Source organism: Leopardus geoffroyi, chromosome B2 (genome assembly GCF_018350155.1).
Source record: "Leopardus geoffroyi isolate Oge1 chromosome B2, O.geoffroyi_Oge1_pat1.0, whole genome shotgun sequence".
NCBI classification, from domain to species: Eukaryota; Metazoa; Chordata; class Mammalia; order Carnivora; family Felidae; genus Leopardus; species Leopardus geoffroyi.
In genome coordinates, this window is record NC_059332.1 from 151,792,187 (window position 1) to 151,819,277 (window position 27,091).

The 27,091-nt window shown below is 43.7% G+C and overlaps 2 protein-coding genes and 2 long non-coding RNA genes across 10 annotated transcripts in view; 2 read left to right on the forward strand and 2 right to left on the reverse strand.

The window, feature by feature from the left end:
* The first annotated feature begins 113 nt into the window (after positions 1–113).
* On the forward strand, positions 114–2,966 carry LOC123609320. Its single transcript, XR_006717744.1, has 2 exons — positions 114–2,206; positions 2,642–2,966. It is a non-coding gene; the product is annotated as an uncharacterized LOC123609320 (long non-coding RNA).
* Positions 2,967–4,706: 1,740 nt separating this feature from the next.
* Positions 4,707–5,554, reverse strand: LOC123609323. Its single transcript, XR_006717746.1, has 2 exons — positions 5,255–5,554; positions 4,707–5,026 (listed from the first exon to the last, which is right to left on the reverse strand). It is a non-coding gene; the product is annotated as an uncharacterized LOC123609323 (long non-coding RNA).
* A 1,227-nt stretch (positions 5,555–6,781) lies between these two features.
* Positions 6,782–24,340, reverse strand: DYNLT2 (dynein light chain Tctex-type 2). Its single transcript, XM_045500357.1, has 4 exons — positions 24,164–24,340; positions 12,212–12,418; positions 9,404–9,562; positions 6,782–7,048 (listed from the first exon to the last, which is right to left on the reverse strand). Exons 1-4 carry the CDS (start codon positions 24,269–24,271, stop codon positions 6,938–6,940), a joined length of 585 nt encoding a protein of 194 aa, XP_045356313.1. The 5' UTR covers positions 24,272–24,340; the 3' UTR covers positions 6,782–6,937.
* Positions 24,341–24,420: 80 nt separating this feature from the next.
* ERMARD (ER membrane associated RNA degradation) overlaps positions 24,421–27,091 on the forward strand; it is a 57,332-nt gene continuing 54,661 nt past the window's right edge. For 2 of the 7 annotated variants that reach the window (XM_045500346.1, XM_045500350.1), the window contains exons 1-2: positions 24,430–24,832; positions 25,835–25,911. In XM_045500346.1, the coding sequence (XP_045356302.1) occupies positions 25,840–25,911 (72 nt within the window). In that variant the 5' untranslated portion in view covers positions 24,430–24,832; positions 25,835–25,839. The other 5 variants (XM_045500352.1, XM_045500351.1, XM_045500348.1 and 2 more) reach the window with 5 other exon arrangements.

Sequence of the window (27,091 nt, forward strand, 5' to 3'; positions counted from 1 at the left end):
CTGCATCAGGCTCTGTGCTGACCGCTTGCTCAGAGCCTGAAGCCTGCTTCAGATTCTGTGTCTCCTACTCTCTCTGCCCCTCCCCCGTTCACGCTTTGTCTCACTCTGTTTCTCAAAAATAAATGTAAAAAAAAAAAAAAATTAAAAAAAAAAAAGGAGCAGGAAACTAAGTGACAGGTATTATAAATTGAGAGGATAGCGTGTTTCAAAAAGAAGGACCGGTCAACTATGTCAAATGAGAGGTTGAATAAGATGAGAGAAAAATGTCCAGTGCGTTTAGCAATCTGGGGGGAGTTAGCACACTTAATTATTTTGAGGTGTCTCAAAGGAGCGGCAGCTTCAGAAACTAGTGGGAAGCCCCTTGAGGAGGGAGCAGGTGACTAGTATGAGAAGTTGGGCCATAACAAGTACTGGAGAAAGTAGGCAGCTGGGGAGCTGGGGTGTTGTCTTCAAGGTGGGACCTGAGCGAGTTTGCACACTGAGGAGGAGGAGCAGAGGAGGAGTCACGGGGCCAGAGAGCAAGGGAAGGAGGGAGGCTGGGAGGCAGCTCTGGGAAGGCCAGAAGCCAGTACAGGTGCGGGTAAGCCCCTGACAGCACGACGACTTAGAAAACGGAATGTGGCTGCAGACACACATGGTTTCTGAGACTGGGTGGTAAAGAACCCCTGATGCTTTTCCTTTCCTGAATGAAATACGAGGTGAAGCCGTCAACTGAGAGTGAGGAGAGGAGAGGAATATAGGAAGTAGGGGGAAAGGTGCAGAGAGCAAGGAGGCCAAGTTCCTAGGAGGCCAAGTGATTCACCCCCTGGAATTTTGTGGTGGAGAACTCAGGAGTGAAACCAGTCGGACTGGTTTTTCCATGTTCTCTGGCAAATGTGGCTGCTTGAATTCAGGCTAGTCCAAAGTGGATATGCTTTTCGTTCACAAGGGTTTTACCAGATGAGAAAGAGGGGCAAAGGAACTTGTGTTTGTGAGCGAGTGATTGTAACGATGGGCTAGTAAACGGTGTACAGATTTCAGTAAGGGTCTATAGGTGCTGAGCTCTAAGGACAGGAAATGACTGCGAGAATAGCCAGCTAGGACGTGAGGTTTCAGAGGTCATACTGATATTGATTGGTGAGGTTTGGGGGGATGGCGGGGGTTCGGAGCCAATGACCAAGAAAGAACTCTTGAGATGTTTTTGGTGCAACAGGGTGATTTTATTAAAGCACAGGGACGGGACTTGTGGGCCGAAAGAGCTGCGCGGGGGTCCTGAGGAGTGACTGGTTACACACTTTGGAGTTGGGGGAGGTAAATCAAAGGGAGGCCTCCAGAAGGACTTTCATATGCTAAAGAGGACTCCTGAGATACCAGAGGCCTAGCTGTCGTCCGGCTAAGGTTGTTTTTCCCTCTAGCAAAGCATTAACATTAAGACGTAGGTTGTTTCCGGAGGAACGTTTTACTCTGCCTGCCTCAAGAATTTGTCAATGGGCTGCAGGTTATGAGGAAATTTAATTTTGTCTACATTTCTTTCTGCCTTTGTTTCCCACATCATTGATGATGGCAAAGTCTACAGGATGAACCAAGGAGTAGGTGACCAAGGTGGGCGACAGGAAAAGGCCACTCAGTGAGTGGGTCAAGGAATTAAGAAGCCAGAAAACAGACATCCTAGTTTTCATGAGAGCACAGGACCATAAAAATGAGCACAGAAACTGAAACCGTGCAAAGTGATCGTAATAGTCAAAGAGAAAAATCACAATTGTCTGATGACTTAAAAAAACTTTTGGTGAAACATTTAAAACTCCCTTACTGCCACCTGTAAACGTATAGAGAATTTTATTAATTGTAAAACTAATATTTATTTAGTACCCTGTATTTTAAAATGAGAAACACTGGGAATTAGTCATCAAGACTGCTTTGAATGGTGCTTGCCTTCTCATAATATCACTTCCCTTTTCTGGGCCTTGGTAAGTTTCCCTGCTCCTCACGTTTTGCATTTTCAGTGTTGTATAGTATCTCTAAGTGTCTTTAATGTGAAGTCGTTCACCAATGTCACCTCCTTGAGATATTTGCATCCTTTGTCTGGACCACCTGCTCTACCTGACCCGTGGAATCTGGGCGCAGGCTTCCCAGCAGTGCCCTGGCCTGGGCCCGCAGCTTAACCAGAGAGCTCAGCGCTAATCGAGCCTTGTGCACTTCCAAGATGATGAAACCGGACTTCACTGCAGTAAGAGCTTGTCTACCAGTCTCTCTGTGTAGCCACAGTTTTCTTTCAACATGGCAACCACCATCAACACTTGGCCTGAATGCTGGCCAACCGGATTAGGATTTATTACTATCATTATCATTATCATTGTTGTGATTGGTCCTCCATCCAGAGTAGAAGAAAGTCTTTCTGTTCCTCAAGCAATTTAAACTAAAGGATGTGTTTCCAACGTTACCATGTTTCTTCACTCACCGGGCTTTCTCCCTGTGGTTCCTAAGGGACCTCGTGCGGGCTTAGATCTCATGGTAGCTCACTTTGCTCTTGTCAATTTCATATTTCCTAATCACATCCAACTTTGTTTTCAACATCCTCATTTCTTATTTCTTTAACACTTTCAACTTTTTCGGTAAATTGTATAAAATGAAATTTTAACGTAAAACAGTTTTCCTTTGACAGCTCATTATTGTAAAACATCACGTGGGTCTGTCACCGGGAGACAAGGAGGCAATACGAGAACCTGCTTTGCTGTGTCGTGACCTGAGCCGCTGGATAACTGAAGTGCGGTGACGAGTCACCGACAGGCTTTGCAGGGAGGTTGATGATGCAGGTCAGTCATTAACACAGCGACCTGTGGCCTGACAACTGGCTGTGAAGTTTGTAGCCGATGCAGTCACGCAGTTAACACAGCAACATAGCGTGGTAACTGAAATCTGACCCCCGTTATTGGGGGACCGGTGCTGTTTAACTAAACTGTGGCGATTAAAATTTGTGCATACTAGAACATGCCCCAGTGAGGACTGCCTTAGTGGACAGTTATCTGCATGATATCAAAGTCACAAAGAACGGGCAGCAGGAGTCGAGTGGAGATGGGGATTGGGGTCCCTTGGCTCACGTCTCCAAGTAGCTAAGGAGAAGGAGCAAGCCAGGGGCCGTGGGCAGTAGCGGTGCACACACGTGAAGAGTTGTGAACCCACACGGCACACTTTGCCAGGAGCTGGAGTGGTTCAAGGTCAGAGGGGCCGCTCGCGGTACCTCCCGGCAACTTTCGTTGAGGGACTAGGGTGGGGAGTGTGAGTCAGACTGACGTCATCTTGGACGAGCCCCACCAGCCATGAAGACCGCTTTGCCACCTGCGGCCTTCCGGAACGCAGCCCCCCTCCCTGCCCGACCAGGCTCTTCCCCCTGTTCAACCACACCCTTTGGCACACTCTTGGACACACTCTCAGGCCCACCTGCCTGCTCGGGCCTGGGGCGGGGTTGGGGGTGGGGGGGACTAGGAGACACACAATTCTCAACCATCTCCCCCTGGCTGGTGCCCCACATCCACACAGCCCCCAGGGCTAGAAAAGCAGGTCTCAAGGAAGGTAGGGTCGTGGAGATCTCCTTGTCCCCTGCCCCCCAGAGACAGGCTTCCATCTGTACGGAACCACAAACCACTTCTGGTCAAGTCGGGCATGGCCTTTTCCTTTGGGTCTGATGGCTCCTTCAGTCCTGGAGGTTGCTCTGCATATACCTCCCTCCACAGCACAGGGCCTCTTCCGTGGGGACAAGCCAGGCCTTGTTAAGCAAAAGGAACTCAAAATACATCTGGAGGAGAGGATGATGTTCTGTGAAGGCGCAAAGGGAGGTCGCTAGCCCGCCGTGAGAAGCTTGGAGAGGCAGGAAGTCAGATCAGTGAGGTGCAGATCTCTCTGGTGGCTGAAGCAAACATCCGTGTCACATCTCAGGCGACTCATCCTTGGGGCTCGCTAAGGACAGTGGGAAACTGGTTCAGAAGTTACGGTCCTGACTATGCGGTGGGACGGTCCAGTGGCCCCAGGGTGACTGCCCCCTTCTGTCGGCTCACGCAGAGGTGGCTGCCAGTGGGGTAGAGGCCTCCATCCGGCTGGGAGGAGAGATGGGAAGGGGTCTTTGTGGTAGGAGGGAGGCTCTAACGGAAAAGACAGGAGGGCGTGTAAGGCAGCCTGATGACAGGGGAGGTCAAGTGGGGGCAGCAGTGAGGAGCACTCCGCGGTCAGAGAGGTTTACAGGCACCCGGACTCCATTGAACCTCAGGAGACTGAGGGGACCCGGCCCAGGAGGTGACATCCAGATGGCGACGTCACCAGTCTTGTGCGTGAGGCGAAGCGTGTGCTCCCGGGTCCGCCCTGGGGGACGCCCGCTGCCTTCCCGGAGGCACACTCATTTCTCACAGGCCGCCCGGGCCATGGGGTCTGGCGAGGGCCCTGCTCCACACCCCGCACCTCACACGGTGCCAGGACGCGGTGGAACAGAACCTCTGATAAATGAGTGCATGGAAGAAAGGGGCGCTGGGATAGATGCGGGAGAACTGGGGGCCCGGACGAGCCACGGCGCTGACTCTGAGTCACTTCAAAAAATTAGAGTCGGTGGAATTTAACGATTGAATACATACGGGGGTTGGGAGAAGGGAAGAGAACGAGAAAAGCCGCAGGTGATTCTGAGATGTCAAACCAGATGGCGAAAGCAGGTAATGGTCTCCAGAGCTGTCAAGTGCTGGGCATAGGCTCTTGGTTATTTATTACCTCACTTAATTCACACACTGACCTTAGGAGGAAGGTATCATCCTCATTTTACAAACAGTGTGATATATTTTACAGGATATTTTACAATGAATTTATCCTGCAAGTTCATCAGGAAGGTACATTGCACGACATGAGCGGTTACATAGGCTTCTTATTACTAACTTCTTCTGTGTCCAAGGTTCACAACTCAGAACTCCTGTCCTGAAGATTCTTTGGGTGACAACTATCATGTTTATGCTGTGTAGCATGGAACTCTTAGTCCTGGGTCATCATAAGTGAAAAGAAAACTCTCCTCTACCTTTCTTTTTTTTTTTTCAACGTTTATTTATTTCTGGGACAGAGAGAGACAGAGCATGAACGGGGGAGGGGCAGAGAAAGAGGGAGACACAGAATCGGAAACAGGCTCCAGGCTCTGAGCCATCAGCCCAGAGCCCGACGCGGGGCTCGAACTCACGGACCGCGAGATCGTGACCTGGCTGAAGTCGGACGCTTAACCGACTGCGCCACCCAGGCGCCCCTCCTCTACCTTTCTATCTTCCAACCTTTGGATTATTCAAACTAACTACTGGGTATTTTCACCATCTGTTAAGTTTCACACCGTTTTTCATGTTCTGATTATCACTCGTAAACTCGTATGATCACAGACATTATCGGTTGCCTGCTCCAAGCCCACCCCTGCTTCCTGCTGGACGAGCCCTGATTTATAGTTGTGTCCACTTTTTCATGTAGCCGGGTGCTTCAGCAAAGGGGGATACAGCCCCCGTCCCAAGGAGTGAATTTGACCCGTCTGGTCATAGATAAGAACATGATTAAATTATACCCAGTTAAACAGGCGCCTGGGTGGCTCAGTCGGTTAAGCGTCCGACTTCAGCTCACGTCATGATCTCGCGGTCCGCGAGTTCCAGCCCCGCGTCAGGCTCTGGGCTGATGGCTCAGAGCCTGGAGCCTGCTTCCGATTCTGTGTTTCCCTCTCTCTCTGCCCCTCCCCCATTCATGCTGTGTCTCTCTCTATCTGAAAAATAAATAAACGTTAAAAAAAATTAAAAAAAAAATTATACCCAGTTAAACAAATGTACAGAAAAGTCTAGGGGGAGAGGAGAAAGACAGAAGAAACTGGATCCCTGGCCCAGTGCCTGGAAAAGAAAATTTTCATCTTTTAGACAGAGAGAGAGAGAGAACCAGAGGAGGGGCAGAGGGGGAGAGAGGGAGAATCCCAAGCAGGCTCCACGCTCAGTGTGGAGCCCGACATGGGGCTCAGTCTCCTGACTGTGAGATCATGACCTGAGCCAAAATTGAGAGTCTAGTGCTCAACCAACTGAGCCACCCTGGTGCCTCTCTCTCTCTTTTTAAAATTTTTTTTTTTTCAACGTTTATTTATTTTTGGGACAGAGAGAGACAGAGCATGAACGGGGGAGGGGCAGAGAGAGAGGGAGACACAGAATCGGAAACAGGCTCCAGGCTCCGAGCCATCAGCCCAGAGCCCGATGCGGGGCTCGAACTCACGGACCGCGAGATCGTGACCTGGCTGAAGTCGGACGCTTAACCGACTGCGCCACCCAGGCGCCCCTCTCTCTCTCTTTTTAAAATAAACAGTTGGGTTAGGTGTTTCACTTCCCGCATCTAAAAAGCGCTTAATTAACAGACTAACAAATAGAACACCCACACATTTTAAGCATTTTGATTGGTTAGGGATGTGCTAACTACATTATTAGAAAGTGTATAATTACATTATAGAAAGTGTCTTTCTTTCAAACTTGGTAATTCCTTTCAAAAGAACGCATACAACATATTAAAATACCATTCAAAAGTACATCCGCCTTTAGAAGTTTTCCAAAATCGATTTTAACATTTAATTGACACTTTACTAAGTTGTGTCATAATTTCCTCCAGCAAATTCTGATTGTCTTAAATCTAACAAGAATGATAATTTCCCTGTCTTAGAATCCACTCTAAGCACTTATATATTCACATCTATCTATCTCTATGTGTCACTCACTCATACTTTCCTACTTTGGGGGTAACAGCGTTAATAAATATGATAACTAGTAAATTATAAAGATAAAAACAATCCAGCTTTTACTTGTTTGCTGTTAAAATGATACAATGAAGCTTCAACTGGAGGCCAAAGTGCAGGGAATCAACGTCTACTGTGAGGTTCACAGATCTACAGATGTCCTGTGTCTCTGCAAAGTTGAGGAGTAAACACTCCCTACTCACAATAAAGAGCAAACACCAGGGCCAAGGCCACGTACGTTTCCGTTTCATGTTTCGCAGCAACCCAGCTGTCCCATGCCACATCCCAGATCCATCTGCTGGCAACCTGGGACAGACAATTGCAAAAGACCAACCTTAGACTGAACACGTTAAGAAACGATTTTTAAGTCTATACAAGTTTGATATACTTTTTTAAGATGCGTAAGTATCTTAGAAAGTGATATTTAAAAAGTAGTGTGTCCAATCTCCCCTTTCCTGAAGACTTCATAGTGATGCTTCCTGGGCCCCCTCTTCTTCCTGGAGCCAGTCCTATCTGACACAGAGACCCGACCTCAGCAGCGAGCGTCTGAGTGTCCGGGGCAAGAGCGGGAGCCCCTGAAAACCGGGTCTGAGACTTCTGCATACACTACTTCTCTGCTGTGTCATAGCCCGTGATACAGAATGTTCCTTTCCATCCTTACAATATTTTCCAGTGAAAGTCTGTCAGAACCTTGTTTTGAAATAAAGAAATGGCGTTGCTTATACAAGCTGGCTGCTGGAGAAAATTCTAAATCCTTTGCTTCGCTTACAAAGCCACACACAATTGGACTACAGCCTGCTTTGCCATGGCGGCTCTAAACAGCCACAAACCTTTCGTGTCTTCTCCCAGAGGGTGAGTCTATTTCCCCACCCCTTGAGTACGAGTGCGCCTTGGGAACTGCCCTGAGCAAAAGAATGTGATGGGTGACTTGGCAGCCCAGCCTCCAGAGGTCTTCTGCTCCAGCCTTCTCAGAGCACTGTGAGGAGACGTCCACATAAGGAAACCCACTCAGTCCACTGGACGACGGTGGCTCCCGTGCAGGACATCCCAGGTGCTCCAACCAATAGCCAGCGCCGGCCGGCAGACGCGAGGATGAGCTTGTACCCATGGTCCAGCAAAGGGGCCGGGGGCAGGGTATCAGGGAGACCAGCAGAGTCACCAGGGAGCTGCCAGGGCGTCGGGGAGACCAGCAGGAAAACCTGATACGGCAGCGGGGCTGCTCCGCAGAATGACGAGCAAACAAACAGCTGCCGTTTTAGGCTAAACCTGGGGCGGTGTGTTGTGTGGTGCTGATACACGTCACACTGGGGACCCCACCACCGAAACGTACCGCGAGCACACAGGTTATTAACCAAGCACACGGAGGTCCCCCTGCCTTAGCGTCTTCACACTCACGTTTTCTCCACTTGCAAGTTCTTCTTCTGGGTCTCTGGCACAGCCGGTTTTCTCTTGTCATTCAGATTTTAGGGGGACTTCCCCGTCTCCAGACAACCCCAGCGGCCGCTCTGCCATTCTATCAAAGCGTCCTACCTTAATTTTCTCTCGGGAGCACCTATCACCATCTAGGAGTATGTGGTGTCGTTCTCTTCTCGCCGGGAGCCAGGACCACGCCTGTCTTGCTGACTCTTGTGTGGCCAGAACCCCCCTGCCCTGCTTCTGGATACACTTCCCTCCGCCCGCGGTGCACGTCATGTGCCCAGCTGCCACACATTCACTCTTACGTGGCCTAGAGGTGTGTGTTTGCATTCGTAACTGAGCACAACAGCCTTGCTGATTACCGAGGGCTCTGCACTGGAGACCGGGTTGAGGACCGTAACACGGCCCGTCTCGTGTAATCCTCAGAGCAGCTCCAGCCAGCAGGTGTATCCCCCCCATTTTATAGATGAAGAGCCCAGGCTCTTCAATCACGGGCTGTGATTGTCGCCGCCAGGGTTCATACCTAGGCCAACTGGACTCTGGCACCTATATGCTCCCCCGTCCACACTCTTTCATTTCCTTTTTTTAAGTTTTTAACATTTTTTTTACATTTATTTATTTTTGAGAGACAGAGAGAGACAGAGCACAAGTGGGGGAGGGGCAGAGAGAGAAGGAGACACAGAATCCAAAGCGGGCTCCGGGCTCCGAGCTGTCGGCACAGAGCCCGACCTGGAGCTTGAACCCACGAACCAAGAGATCATGACCTGAGCCGAAGTCGGACGCTCAAACGACTGAGCCCCCCAGGCGCCCCCTACACTATTCCATTTCTTAAACTCCCATCTGCATTGCTTTCCTTCCTTGCGTGCAGTGAAAACTCCCTGAGAATCATAATCATGGACCATGTCTCATTCTCTGTCTTTTTCTCAGTACCTCACACCCATTAGTGCTCAAAATAAACCTACTGGCTAATTATCAAATGACATTAAATGGTCAAATTGGGTATGATCAAGGAACAGGATAGCCATACAATTTTGTAAATTATCAGTAGAAAATTGCCATTTCTGGGTTAGTACTTTTCAAATAATACGCAGTGAAGGAAGAGATAGTTAACACAATTATCCTTCTTAGAGAGGCACCTCGGGGTCTTAAAGTGCCTTGGAGACGGGCATCACGGTAATTATCACATCACCACAGAGGAGACCTTAGAGCTCTAACTGATAGATGCTGGATCACTATAGTACTTACATTTATTGCCTGACCGGTCTTTTGAATAAATAATACTTTTATAATGAACTTGTAACGGTGGTACCCAAATTCTTTCACCGCTGACAATATGCGGTCTGCTAATTCAAGTGACAAATGAGAGAAGACTTTATCATCATATTTGACATCTTTAAGACTTTCCTTCAAAAAAATAGAAGAAATATTTTAATCTTCAAACCAAATATCTTCTACATAGAAATTCAAGAAAACATGTATCTAAAAAATACATATAACTTTAAAAGAATACATGCATTCCTAACCAAATGATGTGAAATGAATGTCGTGCTTACCAGTTTATTTCAATAACAATGTTGAATAAAATTTATTTTGGTTTTTAATTACATTCAATTGCTCTCCATCACCAACCCTCGGGCTGTAAGTTTTCCTTCACTGGATCACCCCATCAGACAGCAGGGAGACACAGGGGAATTTTAAAAGAATGCTTCTGGGAATTCTTAGGGGAGACAAAGGAAATCTTTCTATAATTTACATGTTTGTGAAAATTCAGACTTTAGTTTTCCTAAGGCTTGGGTTTCCTGGACCAGAGCCTGTACCCTGTGATCCCATCCTCCGTGGCCCATTTGCTGGGATCTCCATCCTCCACGGCCTGTTCTCTGTGATCCTGTCCTTCGCAGTCTTCCTGAATCGAAGCCACCTCTCCAACCCTTTCCCCATGGCTTCTCTGTGGACTCCCGGCGAGCACTGAGGAGATGGAAAGCTTCTGGCCGTGTCTGCTGTGGATTAATCACAGCTGGGGAGACAGATGTGAGCCACGAAGCACGAGGCGTTCCTACAAACCGGAAGCAGACTGGACCACCTAGTGAGCAGACTGCAGGCGTCTTTGACTGACTTTGACCGACTGATTCAGACCAATGAATTAACCACAGTTCTGGGTCCCGCCACAACAGATGAACTCCGACCAGCTGATTGTATAGGCAAGCAAAAACAAAGAGTTTTGAGTCCCTTCTAGAATGCTGCTGGACCTAAAACTGGGTGTAGCAGCATTCATTTCCCTTAGGCGTTTGGCTGTGGCTCCATCTTTCAAACGCTTCGCAACATCCATTCTCTCTTCTGAATCTGCCCCACAGACCTCAGGCTTCGCCTCCCCAGGTGCTGTCATTTAACAAGTAATGACTGTCATGAGTGCTTGCTAGAGGAAGATGCCCGCAAGCTCCATCAGGAAACACTATTGTTTCTGCATGTAGAACTATGTTGAATTTTCCATGAACCCAAGGGAAAATCCCTGGCCTCTTTATGACCTCTAGTCATCCACCTACATATCCAATCAGCTGTTTTAGGCCCCGTGATGCTCAGTGCAATTCTGCAAATTATCCTATGTAAATACAATTTGAAATCAGTAAGTCTGAACTTAGTCTATGTAGTAAGGCCAAGCAAGGGACACGTGATAATGGATACTTTCATGTCACAAATGCTTGCTGTTAATTAGATAGGAGAAGAAGGTAATCAATACTTATTTTAATGTATCAAATTGAGTTGAATTTCTCTATTTCCCGAAGCCATGAGCCATAATATCATTGCCAAATATCATCCGACAGTTATTAGTTTAGGTTAGAAATGTACCTGTCTATAGTAGTGGAAGGAGGTTAGAGTAGGCCTCCTAAATATTCTTCTGTATCAATAAAAGTTAATTCACTTAAAGAATTAATTATGCGGGGCGCCTGGGTGGCGCAGTCGGTTAAGCGTCCGACTTCAGCCAGGTCACGATCTCGCGATCCGTGAGTTCGAGCCCCGCGTCAGGCTCTGGGCTGATGGCTCAGAGCCTGGAGCCTGTTTCCGATTCTGTGTCTCCCTCTCTCTCTGCCCCTCCCCCGTTCATGCTCTGTCTCTCTCTGTCCCAAAAATAAATAAACGCTGAAAAAAAAAATTAAAAAAAAAAAGAATTAATTTTGCTATGATTAAAGGAGTACTAAATATTTATACAAAATAGATTAGACGCTTTCTTCCCAACAGCTAGCTCACATCAGTTGTTACTGAAGGAATGTACCTTGTAAACTGGAGGGAAGGTGCCTTTGAAACAAGGAATGGATCTGGGGTAGAATCAGGCTTGGTGGAATCCCACAGGGGAATCCGGCCATCAGAAGATGCCTGGGTGCCTGGTGCCCAGAACTAGATATCACAGATCAAAACGGGATTCAGAAAAACTCGTCCCTCAAACTCTCTGTAAGTAAAAAAAAAAAAAATAATTTGTCCTTTGTTAAGAAAAGTGATGAAGGAATTATCTTCATCTGAACAATGCAGCCTTCAGATACCAATACTAGTATAAATAATATTGGTCTTCATGTTAGTAATACAGTATTCAGTTCGTTACATTGAAGCAGCTATTTTGGACTAGTCTGGGAACAAGTGCCTGAGTTTCAAACAACTGTCTTAAAAGAACTTTAGATTCCAGCAAGTTTAAAGAAGAAAACCTATGCGTCATTGGCGGCTGCCTGTCCTTAGACGTGTTCGTACACAGGAACCAACTTTCCACACATACACAGTGTGTTTTATTTAACTCATTCCTCCAAATACGGGCAAATGTGGAATGTAAGGGATAAATAATTTATGGATAATTAGGAGTTGAATGAAATAACAAAAGAATATTTCCTTTAAATCTAGCTCATAGCATCGATGTGAAGATTCTTGAGTATGAATACAAAGTACTTTCATATTTTCAGAGATAAATGCTACAAAAAGTCAGTGAGGGTAAATATACGGTCATAAAGCTTAACACAGTTTATCAAACCTCCGAAGCTTAGATATTGCTATCATATGTACTCATCAACCTACCTTTAATATCTGCTGGACTTTAGTTTCCACGGAATGAGCTTGGAATTTTTTCAATGGCTCCATTCTATATGAATTAGCAAACTTTAGTTTTGCCAGGGCACTCTTCCATTCTTTACCTAAATCAGCAATTGAATCATCAAATGGAGGCTCTACATACTGAACATCATGAAATGATTCTCTCAGTCTTTCTCTCAAAATTTGCGCATACTGAAAAGGGGGGGGGGGGAGAAGAAGAGAGAAAGATTATTTCTTAAATTGTAAAATGAAACTTTAGATTTAAGAACCCTAGTGCAATGGGACAAAGCTGACACAGACTTTGGAAATCCATTCTGACTTCCGTGATTAAGAGGTTGTTAAATGGTACATTTACTAATTCACTCCTGGCTATCGATTTGGTAAAAGGGAGAGAGAAAAAAGAATCTAGCTAGCTAGCTGTCATCCCTCTATTTATCTATAAACACAAACACATACGAACACAAATTTGCATACATATATTTGAAATATCCATGGAAGATACAAAGACCTAGAAAGAAGACAGGCTGCAGAGAGGGCAACTGGGTGGCTAGGAGACAGTCATGTAAAGAAAACTCGAGTTTTCTACCCCGAAGTTATGAAAATATTATCCTTTATTGTCTCCTTATAATTTTAATTATTTTAATTTTATTTAGTTGTCTTTGACTAATTAATACTATTATTTACATAAGTCATTTGCATATTTACATAACATAACATTACATAAATCTTAAGTTGAAAAGAATGTGTTGATTTGGTACATACGTTATTCTATGCTTTTTCAACATTCATTCTGTGACATTCAACACTCCTTACAGAAATACTTATTTGGTGCCTAATATGGTCCAGAGAAATGTCCTAGGCTCTGAAGTTACAGGGGTGAGCCTTATTGAAATAGCTAGGAATTAATTGTTCTGCTTGTGTTAATTCATAGTCAAGGCATCTGCATTTATGGAGTTATCCGTCTAGTGGAAAGGAGGGCTGATCGACAACTAAGAAGTATTTAGGAGGGGCGCCTGGGTGGCTCAGTCGGTTGAGCTTCCGACTTCAGCTCAGGTCAAGATCTCATGGTCTGTGAGTTCGAGGCCCTCGTCGGGCTCTGTGCTGACAGCTCAGAGCCTGGAGCTGCTTCGGATTCTGTGTCTCCCTGTCTCTCTGATCCTCTGATCCCCCATTCATGCTCTGTCTCTCTCTGTCTCAAAAATAAATAAACATTAAAAAAATAATAATAATAATAAATAAAAAATAATAAAAAAAAGTATTTAGGAAAACAAGCTAACTTAAATAGTGGCAATTGCTATAAAATCACATGACTTGGTAGAAACTCCTGTGAAGGTCTATTTAGACTGAATGATCAGAGAAGGCCCCTCAGCCCCAAAAGAACAGGAAATAGGGCAGAGGCTTCAAGGCAAAAACTTAGTGTGCTCTAAGAGCAGGTTTGTGCTCGGTTTATCTCAAGTGTTCTGAACGAGGCAGAGTGGTGACACAACGAAGCTAGGAAGGCAACCAAGGAGTAAGTTGTGCAGCACTGAATAGAATGTGGTAAGGGCTTTGGAACTTATTCTCAGAACAGTGAGAAGCCGCTGGAAAAATTTAAGCGAGCAAGTGATATGTTCTAAATTACAGTTTTAAAAGGTCATTCTGGTGGTGTGGTGAGTGGATTACAGGGAGATCAGGGCCTGGATGAAGGTAATAACTTTACACTTTACAATGTTTTTAACAAATAATGTTAACTAAACAACTCCATAGATTTATAATCACTTTTCTAACCAGGCACATGGTTTGCTTTGACATTTGTGTAAGAATCTGTATTTCCTGGGCACCCGAGGGGCTCAGTCGGTTAAGCTCCTGACTTGGTTTCTGCTCAAGTCATGATCTCACAGTTCGTGAGATTAAGCCCAACGTGGGGCTCTGTGCTGACATCATGGAACCTGCCTGGGGTTCTCTCTTTCTCCCTCTCTTTCTGCCCCTCCCCTGATCTTGCTCTCTCTCTCTTCCTGTCTCTCAAAATAAATAAACTTTAAAAAAAAAAAGAATTTTTATTTCCCGGAATTTTTTTATGTTAACACAAATCTTTCAATTTATTCTGAAGCATTTATTATTTTGGTGTTCTTTTGATGAGCCTTTAAGGTGACTTAAAAACACATTTTATGGTTTTAGGAATTGTTTTAATGTAGAATTACTGCTGCATCCGGCTATTAACCTTTTATTTATTTTAATGTTTATTACTTCTAGATTTTTCTAAATATATAATACAGGCCTACACATTTCTATCCTCCCTCCTCCTTTTCATATCTTACTGCAGAGGCCAACAGTTTAAAATGTATATATTAAAAATCACAATCCTACGAGTATTGTGAGAGAGTATTTATTCTCTACCACTGATGCTTCTATATGTGGCTGAAACTGGCACTGGAGCAACACTTCCCTTTCTGCGCCCCTCGGAGGGGTTTATCTGACTGGGCAGTTGGCGAGAGAAAGAACCTTTTCTTTTTTAGTTTAGTGTAGTCTTCCAGCTCTTCTCTTCACATCTGATTATAACGAGTACATATCACCTGTCTCACCACCGCATATATTTCGTAGAGATAGGCCATCATCTTAGACATATGTCATTGTCCAGCTGTGCCGTGACTACTTGGGTCAGCTGATTTAATTTGAATAGAGAGGTTACCATTTGCCGGCCTATTTTTCATCATTAATAGTTTGTTAATATGGTTTTATGATTTTTGAATATTTAACCAACCTTGAATTCCTGGAAAAAACCTCGCTTAAACTTAACATACCATCATCATCATCATCATCATCATCATCATCATCATCATTTTATAGGATGTTTGTACCTTTGACGCCCTTCACCCATTTTTATTTTTAGATTTCACATAGAGTGAGATCATTCAGTATTTGTCTGACTTATTTCACTTAGCCTAATGCTCTCAAGGTCCACACGCATTATTGCAAATGGCAAGATCTCATTCTTTTTTTATGGCTGATATATATATTTAGGTCGTTTTTATATGTTGACTATTGTAAATAATGCTGCAATAAATATAGGAATGCATATATCTTTTAAAATTAGTGTTTTCATTTTCTTTGGACAAATACCCAGAAATGGAATTGCTGAATTGTATGGTAGTTCTACTTTTAATTTTTTGAGGAAACTCAACACTGTTTTGCATAGTGGCAGTACCAATTTACATTCTTTCCAACAGTGCAAGAGAACCCTCTTCTTTTCTCCACATCCTTGCCAACCCTTGTTGGAACCCTTTTCTCCACATCCTTGCCAACACTTGTTATCTCTTGTCTTTTTGACAATAGTCAATCTAAGGGGTGAGGTAACATCTCACTGTGCTTTTGATGTGCATTTTCCTGATAATTAGGGATTTTGAGCATTGTTTCACGTACTTGTTGGCCATCTATATGTCTTCTTTGGACAATACCTATGCAGATCTTCTGGCCATTTTTTAATTCAATTGCTAGATTTATTTGCTGTTGAGTTTAATGAGTTCTTTATATATTTTGGATACTAAACCTTATCAGATATATGATTTGCAAATAATCTCTCCCATTCAGTAGGTTGCTTTTTCATTTTCTTGATTTCCTTTGCTGTGCATAAACTTTTTAGTTTGCTGTAGCCCCACCTTTTTATTTTTGCTTTGTTGCCTTTGCTTTCGGAGTTAGATCAAAAAATCATCACCAAGACCGATGTCAAGGAGTTTACTGCCTATGTTTTCTTTTTGTAGTTTTATGGTTTCAGGTCTTAATCTATTTTGAGTGTATTTTTGTGTACATGTAGGATAGTGGTCCAGTTTTCCCAACACCAACTATTGAAAAGACTGTCCTTTCTCCACTATATATTCTTGGCTCCCTTGTTATAATTATTATTTTTTTAATGTTTATTTATTTTTGAGAGACAGAGTGTGAATGGGGGAGGAACAGAGAGAGAGGGAGACACAGAATCCGAAGCAGGCCTCTTAGCTGTCAGCACAGAGCTCGATGCGGAGCTCAAACCCACAAACTGTGAGATCATGGCCTGAGCCGAAGTCAGACACTTAACTGACTGAGCCACCCAGGTGCCCCTCCTTTGTTATAAATTAATTCACCATAAATGTGTGTGTTTATTTCTGGACTCTATTCTGTTCTATTGGCTTATGTGTCCGTTTACGCCAGTGCCATACTGTTTTGATTGTTATAGCTTCATAACAGTTTGAAATCAGAAAGTGAGATGCTTCCAGCTTTGTTCTTCTTTCTCCATATTGCTTTGGATGTTTAAGGTCTTTTGTGATTCCATACAAAATTTGGGATTACTTATTCTATGAAAAATGCCATTGGAATTTTATTAGGGATTGCACTGAATCTGTAGATTGCTTTGGGTAGTATGTACAATTTAATATTAATTCTTTCAATTCATGAACCTTGAGTATCTTTCCATTTATTTGTGTCTTCTTCAATTCCTTTCATCAGTATCCTATAGTTTTCACTGTAGAGGACTTTCACCTCCTTGGTTAAATTTAGCCCTAGATATTTTATTGTTTCTTATGCAGTTGTAAATGGGATTGTGTTCTCAAGTTCTTTCTGATAGTTTGTGTATAGAAATGCAATCGATTTTTTGTACATTGATTTTGTATCCTGCAATTTTACTAAATTTGTTAGTTCTAACAGTTGTTTGAAGGAGTCTTTAGGGTTTCTAACATCATGTCATACACAAATAGTGACAGTTTTACTTTTTCCTTTCCTAATTTGGTTGCCTTTTCCTTCTTTCTCCTAATTTCTCTGGCTAGGATTTCCAATACAATGTTGAAGAAAAGTGGTGAGAGTGGGCGTCCTTATTTTATTCCTGGACTTAGAGGAAAAGCTTTTAGGTTTTCACCATTGAGCATCATGTTCACTGTGAGCTTGTCAGATATGACCTTTGTTATGATGAGGTATGTTCCCTCCATAACCACTTTGTTGAGTGTTTTTATGATAAGTGGAGATTGAGTTTTACTCACTGCTTTTACTGTTATCTATTGAGATGATAAGATTTTTATCCTTCATGTTGCTAATGCACTATCTTGTACTGTTGGGGGTTTTGAACCACCTTTGCATCTCTGGAACAAATCCCACTTGATCATGGTGTATGATCCTTTTAATATATTGTAAAATTTAGTTTGCTAATATTTTGTTGAGGATTTTTGCATCTAACATTCATCATGTTTATTGGCCTGTAGTCTTCTGTGGTATCCTTGTATAGTTTTGGTATCAGGGTAATGTGGTCTCATGAATTAGTTTGGATGTATTCCTCCTCTTTTATTCTTTTGAAGAATTTGAGGATATTGCTATTCATTCTTCTTTGAATGTTTAGAATTCATTAGCGAAGCCATCTGGCCCTGGACTTTTGTTTGTTGGGAGGCTTTGGATTACTGATTCAATCTCCTTACTAGTAATTGCTCTGTTTGGATTTTTCAATTTTAGGAATTTATCCATTTTTTCCTGGGTTGTCAAGTTGTTGGCATATCTGGTAGTAATACTGGTAGTAATCTCTTATGATCCTTTGTATTTCTGTGGTAACAGTTGAAATGTCTCCTCTTTCATTCTGATTTGAGCCCTCTCCCTTTATTTCTTGGTGAATCTAGATAAAGGTTTGTCAATTTTATCTTTTCAATGAACAACTTCTTAATTTCACTGATCTTTTCCGTTGTCCTTTTAGTCTCCATTTACTTCTGCTCAAATATTTCCTCATTTCTACTAACTTTGGGTCTTTTTCCAGTCCTTGAGGTATAAAGCTAGATTGCTTATTTGAGATCTTTGTTTTTTGATATAGGCATTTGTTATGAAACTCCCTCTTGGAAATGCTTTTGTTGCAGTCTATAAATTTTGGTATGTTGTATTTCCATTTTCATTTGTCACATGGAATTTTTAAACTTCTCTTTTGATTTTTACATCGACACATTCGTTGTTCCCTAGAATATTTTTAATCCTCACGTATTGTTTTTGTTTTCTTGTTATAATCGACTTGTAGTTCCATACCATTGTGGTTGGTAACAATGCTTCATATTTTAGTCTCCTTAAATTTATGAAGACTTATTTTGTGGCCTAACATGTGATAGGTCCTGGAGAATGTTCCATATGTACTTGAGAAGACTGTGTATTCTGCTTCTGGATGGAATGTTCTGTACATATCTGTTAAGTCCATCTGGCCTAATATGTCATTTAAGGCTGATGTTTTCTTACTTTTTGTCTGAATAATCTACCCATTGATGTAAGTGGGGTGCTAAGGTCTCCTAACGCTATTGTATTGCTATTTCTCCCTTTATGTCTGTTAGTATTTGCTTTATGCACTTAGGGGCTTCTGTGGTAGGTACAATATATATATATTTTGTCTTTCTTATATGTTGTTGTATTTAATTTACCAGAGTTTTGTTAAGAATTTTTGCATCTATGTTCATGAGGAATATTGGTTTGTTTTCTTGTTATTATTCTGGTTTTGACAGCAAGGTAAATGCTGGCCTCATAAGGTGAATTGGGAAGAATTCCTTTCTCTTCATTTTTCCAGAACACTAGAATATTTGGCAAAAACTCACTATAAGAGCCATGTGGGCCTGGAGTTTTCTTTATGGAAAGGTTTTAAACAACATAGTCACTTTCTTTAACAGATATAGGGACTATTCAGGGAATCTATTATTTCTAGAGTGAGCTACAGTAGTTTGTCTACATATTAGTTTGCTAGACTTGCCATAACAAAATACCACAGACCAGGTAGCTTAAACAACAGAAATTTATTGGCGCACAATTCTGGAGGCTGGAAATGCAAGATCAAATTGCCAGCAGGATTGGTTTCTCCTATGGCCTCTCTCTTGCAGATGGCTGCTGTCTTGCTGCCTCCTCACACAGTTATTCTGCTGTGCACGCTTTGCCCTATGTATCTGTGCCCTAATCTCCTTTCCTCAAAAGGACACAAGTGAGACTGGATTAGGGCATACCCTAACAGTCTCAATTTAACTTAGTTAACTCTTTCAAAGCCCCATCTCCATATACCCTCACATCCTGAGGTACTGGGGATTAGGACTTTAACATATGAATCCTAGGGGAACACAGTTCAACTCCTATTTGTGTCTTCCAAGGAATTTGTGCATTTTATCCAAGTTGTTGAAATTAGGATCATAGACGTTTTTAGTATTTATGATCTTTTTAAAATGTTTATTGGGTCTGTAGTGATTCTTCTTTTTCATTCCTGGTATTGAGAATTGGTCTTTTTATTTTCTTTTCCTGATTAGTCTGGTTTAGCAAGGGTTGGCAAACTTCCTCTGTAAAGAGCCAGCTAGTAAATATTTATGCATTGTGGGCCAGCTGTGGTAAGTTGCCACTGTTTCTCTTCTTCCAACTGTACCCTTTTCTCCTCTGCATCCCCCGTCTCCATCCATCCTTTTAAAATTACCTTTTAAAAATATACAAGCCATTCTTAGCTCATAGGCTGTACAAAAATAGGTAGCAAGCTAGATTTGACCTATAGGCTGTTGTTTGTCAACTTTTAGGCTGGAGGTTTATCAAGTTTATTGATCTTTCCAAAATATTTTTGGTTTCACTAATCTTCTTGTTTTCAGTTTGCTATTTCATCGACTTTCACTTTTTATTACCTCCTTACTTTTGTTTAGTTTGAGTTTAGACTTGAAATTTTTCTAATATAGGTATTTAGGGCTACAAATTTCCCCAAGTACTGCTATAGGTACAGCCTACAGTTTTTGAAATGTTGTATTTTCATTCAGTTGAAAATATTTTCTTTCGTTTCTTTTTACCCTGGGTTATTCAGAAGTGTGTCATTTAATTTCCAGACAATTTACATTTTTCAATATGCCTTTCTGTTAACGATTTCTGATTTATTCCATTATGGTCAAAGAACATACTTTGTATTACCTGAATCCTTTTAAAGTTATTGGGACTTGTTTCCTGTCCCAGGAGATATTCTTAGTGATGTTTCATGCACACTTTTTAAGTTTATTTATTTTGAGAGAAAGTTTGAGTGGAAAAGGGGCAGAGAGAGGAGAGAGGAAGAACCCCAAGCAGACTCCACACTCCCGGTGTGGAGCCCCATGTGGGGCTCAAACTCAGGAACCATGAGGTCATGACCTGAGCTGAAGTCTGTTGCTGAGCTCACTGAGCTAACCAGGTGCCCCTCATGTGCACTTCTAAAGAACATTTACTCAGCTGAGGTTGCATGGCATATGTGATAAAAGTGCACTAATACAAGTTATTATTGTTCCTGTATATTCTTTTATATCTTTATTAGTTTTTGTCTATTTGTTCCATCAATTATTGATAAAGATACTTATATTGAAATTTCCATCTGTAATTATGGATGTCAATTTCTGTAAGGATACATGAAATTCTTGTTTCCTGTATTTCAAAGCTTTGACTTTAGGTGCAAAAAAACCTTAAGATTGTTAGGCCTTTCTGATGAATTGACTTTTCAACATTACGAAACGATTCCCTTTATCTCTTATAATATTGTTAGAAATGTATTTTGTTTGATACTAATATATGTACTCCAGTATTCTATTAGTCTTCACATGGTATATCTCTTCCCATCCTTTCCTTAGTGTTTCTTGTAGACAATATATAGTTTCATCTTGCTTTCATAAGTAATCTGAATTTTAATTGGGGTATTTATAACATTTACACTTAATGTAATTATCATGGTTATGTTTAATCCTTGCTTTGCTTTTATTTTTGTGAAGATTTTAAGTAATCTCTACACCCAACATGGGGCTCAAACTTACAACCTCAAGATCAAGAGTCACGTGCTCTACCAACTGAGCTAGCCAGGTGCCCCTGTTCTTTTTATTTTTTAGGCTTTCCTTTAAGTATCTTTCATGATTCACCTGTTACCTGTTGGCCTAGTAACTTTATTGTTTCCCAGTGGTAGTTTTAGGCTTGATAGTATGTATCTTTATCAGTCTACTTTCAAGTCATATTATGCCACTTCACATACAGCAAGAGTCCTACAATGGAATATGCCCCCTCCTGCCAACTCTCTGGTCTTTGTGCTAGAATTGTCATGTATTTTACTTCTATAAATAAAATGTTTTGGGGGTACAAGCCCCCAAATATGTTATTTTTGATTTAATCAGCCAATAATCTTTTTTAAAAAACTGTATTTTTGGAGAGAGAGAGAGTGCACGAGCACATGCAAGCAGGGGAGCGGCAGAGAGGAGGACAGAGGATCTGAAGTGGGCTCTGCGCTGACAGCAGAGTCTTACATGGGGCTCAGATTCATGAACTGAGATCATAGCCTGAGCCAAAGTCTGACTCTTGGCCAACTGAGCAACCCAAGCTCCCCACAGTAATACTAAAAAAAATATATTTACCTACATATTTACCACTTTCAACGTTTTCTATTCTTTCATCTAGATATTTACATCTCTTATCATATTCCTTTTGCCTGAAGGATTTCCTTTCACATATCAGATAGCATAGGTCTGTTGGTGAATTTTTCATTTTCATATATCTGAAAAACCCATTATTTTGCCTCTGTTTTTGAAAAATATTTTCACTGGGTATAGAATTCAAGGTTGATGGTTCTTTCAACTTTAAAGATACTTTAAAGTAATGAAAGATGCTTCAGTGTTCTGGCTTGCACTGTTTCTGGTGAAAAACCTATTTTCATTTCATCATTCTTCAGTACTTAGAGTTTTCTGATTTTCTCCATTGCTGCCTTTAAATTATTAAATCATTGATTTTAAGCAGTTTGACTACTACATGTCTCAGCATAATTTTCTCCCATGTTTCTTGTGCTTGAAGTTCACTGAGTTTCTTGGATTTGTGGCTTTATAGTTTTCATTAAGTTTGTCAATTTCTGATATCATATATATATATATTTCATATCAGAAATTTCCCCACATCTCATTCTGTCTCCTAATATATTTTCTTCAGGCCTTCTTTCTATTGCTGTCTTTAGGTTCACCAATCCTCTCTTCTGCAGTGTCCAGTCTATTTCCATTCAGTGTATTCTACATCTCTGACATTGTTATTTTTCAACTGTAGGGTTTCATTTGGATTTCACATACTCAATTTTTTCTGTACATTTTTGCACATACAGAATGCATTAACTGTTTTATAACATGAATATTATACAACTGTTTTAATTTGACAAAAACTAATACAGTAATTTTTTCACAGTAACTACTTTAGAGATCTTTTATATTAATTCTGTCTTTGCCGTTTGTCATTTCTGAGTGCTCTTACTGTTTCCTCTCACTTTAGGTTGTATTTTCCTGTTTCTTTGAGAGTCTGCAAATATTTTATTGGACACAAGATCCTGTAAATTTCACCCTCATTTTTGGTGTGTACTTCTGCATTCCTTTGAGTTCTCTTGAGCTTTTTTCTAGCATGTAGTAACAGAAACAGTTTAATTCTCTGGAGGTTTGCTTTTGAGCTCTGATAGACCAGCCTAGAAAAATCTTGGAGTCTAGTGCTATTTCTTCCCCCAGTACTGAGACAATACACTTCTCGGCACTCTAACCAATGCCCTATGGTTTTCCACGCTTACTGGGGGGAAAACAAATGATTTTGTGGGAGTGCAAGGATTTTTTTTCTGCTTCCTTTGGTGGCTTTCTCTGGCCACAGGTGGCTTCCTTACCAGATGCACTGATGCACTAAGCTGAAGACTTGAGGAAAATCCTTTGCAGATCCTTGGGGCTGTTTGTACAGCTCATTCCTCGTCAATATTCTGCTCTGCACTCATACCAGCTTTATCCACCCTGGCTCCCAAATCCTTCTCAGCTAAGCAAGACCTCTCCACAGGTGTGGGCTGCAATCCCTCATCAAGCAGTCAGGGGTAATCTTGGGGTTCACTGTTCCTGTTTCTCCCCCCAAAGATCAGGATCCCGTCTTGTTTTACATCCCATCAACGGTAAAACCACTGTTTCATACATCTTGTGCTATTATCAGTAGTTTCTGGTAGGAGTAATTCCATGTTGGCTGCAAGTAGAAGTCCTTCATCAGAAATCTGTTTTATTTGCAGCCTGTGTTACGTGTCAGTTGGAAAAAAGAGGTATTATTAGCTCCCTACACCTCCCCAAAACAAAATCTGCATTTTGTTCTTTTCTATTAAGAGAATGCTTCTCTAGAGTAACTGCCATCTTTCCCCCCACAATATACTCAAGGGGTACAACTACACTGTATCCTTCACAGTGGCTTCCAACTGCAACGATCCCCTTGGGGATACAGCATGCGTGTGTGGTTTGAAAATGACAGATTCTAACGTGCTGAAACCTCACACCTCTACCATTTCTTCCTTATATATAATATGGGTCTTCTGATTCGGTTTTCCTTCTATCATCTTATCCCTTCACTAAGGAAGAATCTTTGCAATCACGTCTCTCCTGCACCATGTCCATTTCGGCTCCGACGAAGTAGAAGAAACCGTTAGACAAGTAAACCAGCAGTCCCAGGACATAGGTTCCAGTCTCGGCTCTGTCATTACAGTCTTGTACTGTAAATGTTCTTTTCACTTTAGGTCTCAATACAAGATGGGAGTCTCGATTACAGTGATGGTACTCGGACTACGGTCTTCCAGAAATCCCGGTGTTATTCCACCAATACACTTGAATGGCATCTTCCATTAATTCCAGACAAGAAATTGATGGGCAGAATATTTTCAATTTAACTTTTTTTTCCTCCCGTATGTCCCTCAAATACTGAGCCTGCTGCTCTTTCTTAAAACTCAAAACATCTCGTCGTGTGCTTGGCACACGCGCCACGTTTCCTTCCTTCCAGGCAGCGCGCACACACACGTGCCCGGCCGGACAACGGCCCTGGTCTGTGCGTGGCACTAACCACCCCGGCATCAGGCGTCCAGCGGAGCGTGGAGGGAGACGGCCGCTCCCGACACCTGCGCCGCGCCGCCGGCCACCGCACTCCGAGCCCCAGCGGAGGTCGGCGCAGCCCCGCCGTCCCCGCACTCACTGCCTCCTTCTCGAACATGCTGGGCCTCCTCTCCTTCCGAGGCTCCGGCGGCTGCAAGTGAGGGGCCGGGACCGCCGCCGACTTCCCGCCGTAACCGCCCTTCTCCATGCCGCCCGCTCGCCGCCACGCCCAGCGACCCGCCTCCGCCCTTCCCAAGCGCCTAGGGCGCGTCCCGCGAGAGCTCAAGTCGCGCGCCTGCGTCGCGCCAGCCGGAAGTGCGGCCGGGAGGGAGGGGCGGGGAGAGGCATGCGTCATCTGGCGGCGCCGGCCGACAGGAGCCGGAAGTCCTGGAGGAGGAGCGGGGCGGGGGGGAGGTGCGGTGCAGGTGCGCCCCCGAGCGCGCTGTGGGCGTGCCCGGTGCCCGCCGCGGTGCGGGCAGGAGGAGGTACAGCGTCGGCGGTACCCATCTGGCTGAGTGGGCCGTGGCGGGGCGCGCCCTCGGCCGGCGTCCCCGGGGCTCCGGCGGGTCTGCGCGCGCGCCGCCGCGGAAGCAGGTCGGCCTTGCCCGTCCCTCGTCCGCGACCAGACAGAAGATGGGCACCCGACTGTGACCCCGAAGACGCACCCCTTGCCCTCGTTCTTTTGAGCGCCGCCTCGACCCCCAGTTGTTCCAGGGGCGCAGTTCCCCGCACCTTGCAGGTCCCAGGCTGAAGTTCGCGAGTAGATAGTGTAAGAAATAATGTAGTATTCTGCTCGCGCGCGGGGACTCACAGGCTCCGAGTCAGCAACAGCCACGTTTTTATGGATGCCTGGAGCCAGGGTCGTGCAGGCAGCACACGCCCATAACTTGTGTGTGTTCAGACTGGTCTCCATGCCCTAGAGGAGGTTTGTGTAGTGCACGAAGTAATATGGGAAGCGCTGTGTAGTAATTACCCTTGCAGTGGATACTTGAAATTGAAAGTCCACGTTTTTAGGCCGTTTTGGTGACATTAAATAAATCACAAAGGTCTCAGTGGCTGTAGCACGGATTGTATGGGGTTGCCCCACAGGGTTTTGTTTTCTGCCCTCCTGCAGTGAAATATAAAACATCTGTCATCACTTTTCGCGATAGCTACTTTTTGAGTACAATGTGCTAGACGCTTTTCAAGTATTATCTCTAATTACTGCAGCGCAGAAGATGATAATACCCTGCACCATTTACAGTTAGAACGGAGGCCCAGAATACTAACGTTTTCAAGGCAAGAGGGACAACGAGTAAGGAGGAATCCAAATTTAAGTCTTCCTAGCCCCTGAGCATAGGCCATTTGCGCTACCCCATACTTGCTCTGGACAAGACACTGATGTTTCCAAGAGTAATGGTATGGGGTGCATGCACACGCACACATGCAGGGTTTCTGGCTTCTAATGGGAGGACAGGCTTGTTTGTAACTGTAATATACAGGAAAATGTATTTAATTGTCACAAGTGACAAAATATGGCAGTATGTAATATTTCTTGATTTGAAGTGGGATTTTTGTTTCTTAATTAACGCGAGGTCCTTAATTGTACAAGAGAGTATGTGCTTGCAAGTTAACATAAAAGCCAACTTCTATAATTGTGTCTTGGTAGGGGGTAGGATATTGTTATTCCCAAAAGCTGAAGGTTGTAGGAACTTGAAGATGAGCCCAGGTAGACTCCACGTAGGATGAGCCCTCGTTCAGTTAACTGTTTGTGTACGATTGTGGTGCGCAGGGGCCATGCTGTGTCCTGGGGGTACGACTCGTAGAAGACCTGACCTTGGTGCTGTAGGATACGACAGTCTGGGGCAGGTACGTTGATCAGGTGACTACAGCCAGAAGAGAAGATATTTCTTTTTTTTTTTTTTTTTTAATTTTTTTTTTCAACGTTTATTTATTTTTGGGACAGAGAGAGACAGAGCATGAACGGGGGAGGGGCAGAGAGAGAGGGAGACACAGAATCAGAAACAGGCTCCAGGCTCTGAGCCATCAGCCCAGAGCCTGACTCGGGGCTCGAACTCCCGGACCGCGAGATCGTGACCTGGCTGAAGTCGGACGCTTAACCGACTGCGCCACCCAGGCGCCCCAGAAGAGAAGATATTTCTCAAGACTTCTGTTGCCATCCAGGGCCTGCAGTGGTGGAGTAGATGGGCTCTTGTGCAAAAATATTTGTCTGTTACTTGTCACTCCATAACTTTATAGCTCATTCCTTTGGATTTCAAATGCTTTTTAAAAATGCAAGGAGTCCTTTTTCGTACGAAAGTAATTCTTCAGGGTTTTATTTCCGTATCATTTAGGTGACAAACCACACTAGTTTTTGAACTAAGAGTATTTAATAAAGAGTTAACAAGGTATAGAATTGTTATTAAAAAGAATAAAGAGAGATCTCTAAAAGAGTCGTGGAGGTGGTAACCACGGGAAGCAGTCACTCTGAGAACTAAGGGAAGTGTTGGAATTTTAAAACTTGGGAGCTGGGAGGAAGGTCCCACCTAGTGAAGCTTGGATCTCTAAGGAGGAGGGGGTGCCTCTCAGCTACTTGGAGGGTCTGGCAATTCTGGGAAGCGGACCTTTGACGAGCAGATACTGGACAGGTGGTGGTGGTCTGCTGGGGGCACGGTGATGCAGCTGGGCCCGCAGGCGCCGGGAGAACCTCAGACCGGATCCAGCTGCTGGAGCAGGAGGCGCTGCCACTGCCTCGGAGAAGCTCAAAGGAACAGAAAGTGGACAGGAAGGCCCAGGCTGTGGGAGCAGGTCCCCGCTTGGTCCTGTCTTGCGGCGCCTGGCATCCCTCATTGGCTGAGTAGAGTGTGGTGTGTAGGGTCATGGCATCACTGGTTATTTGGTGCACGCTTCTTGGGCGATACCCGAATTGCTAGGGCCTGTGGAAGATGGGTTGACAGGTGGGGCTGAGAGTGGGAGGTGAAACTGGGGAGCAGGAGGGGCGAACGGGCGACACTGGATAGGGCAGTCTATCCCTGCTCCCGGCGCCCAG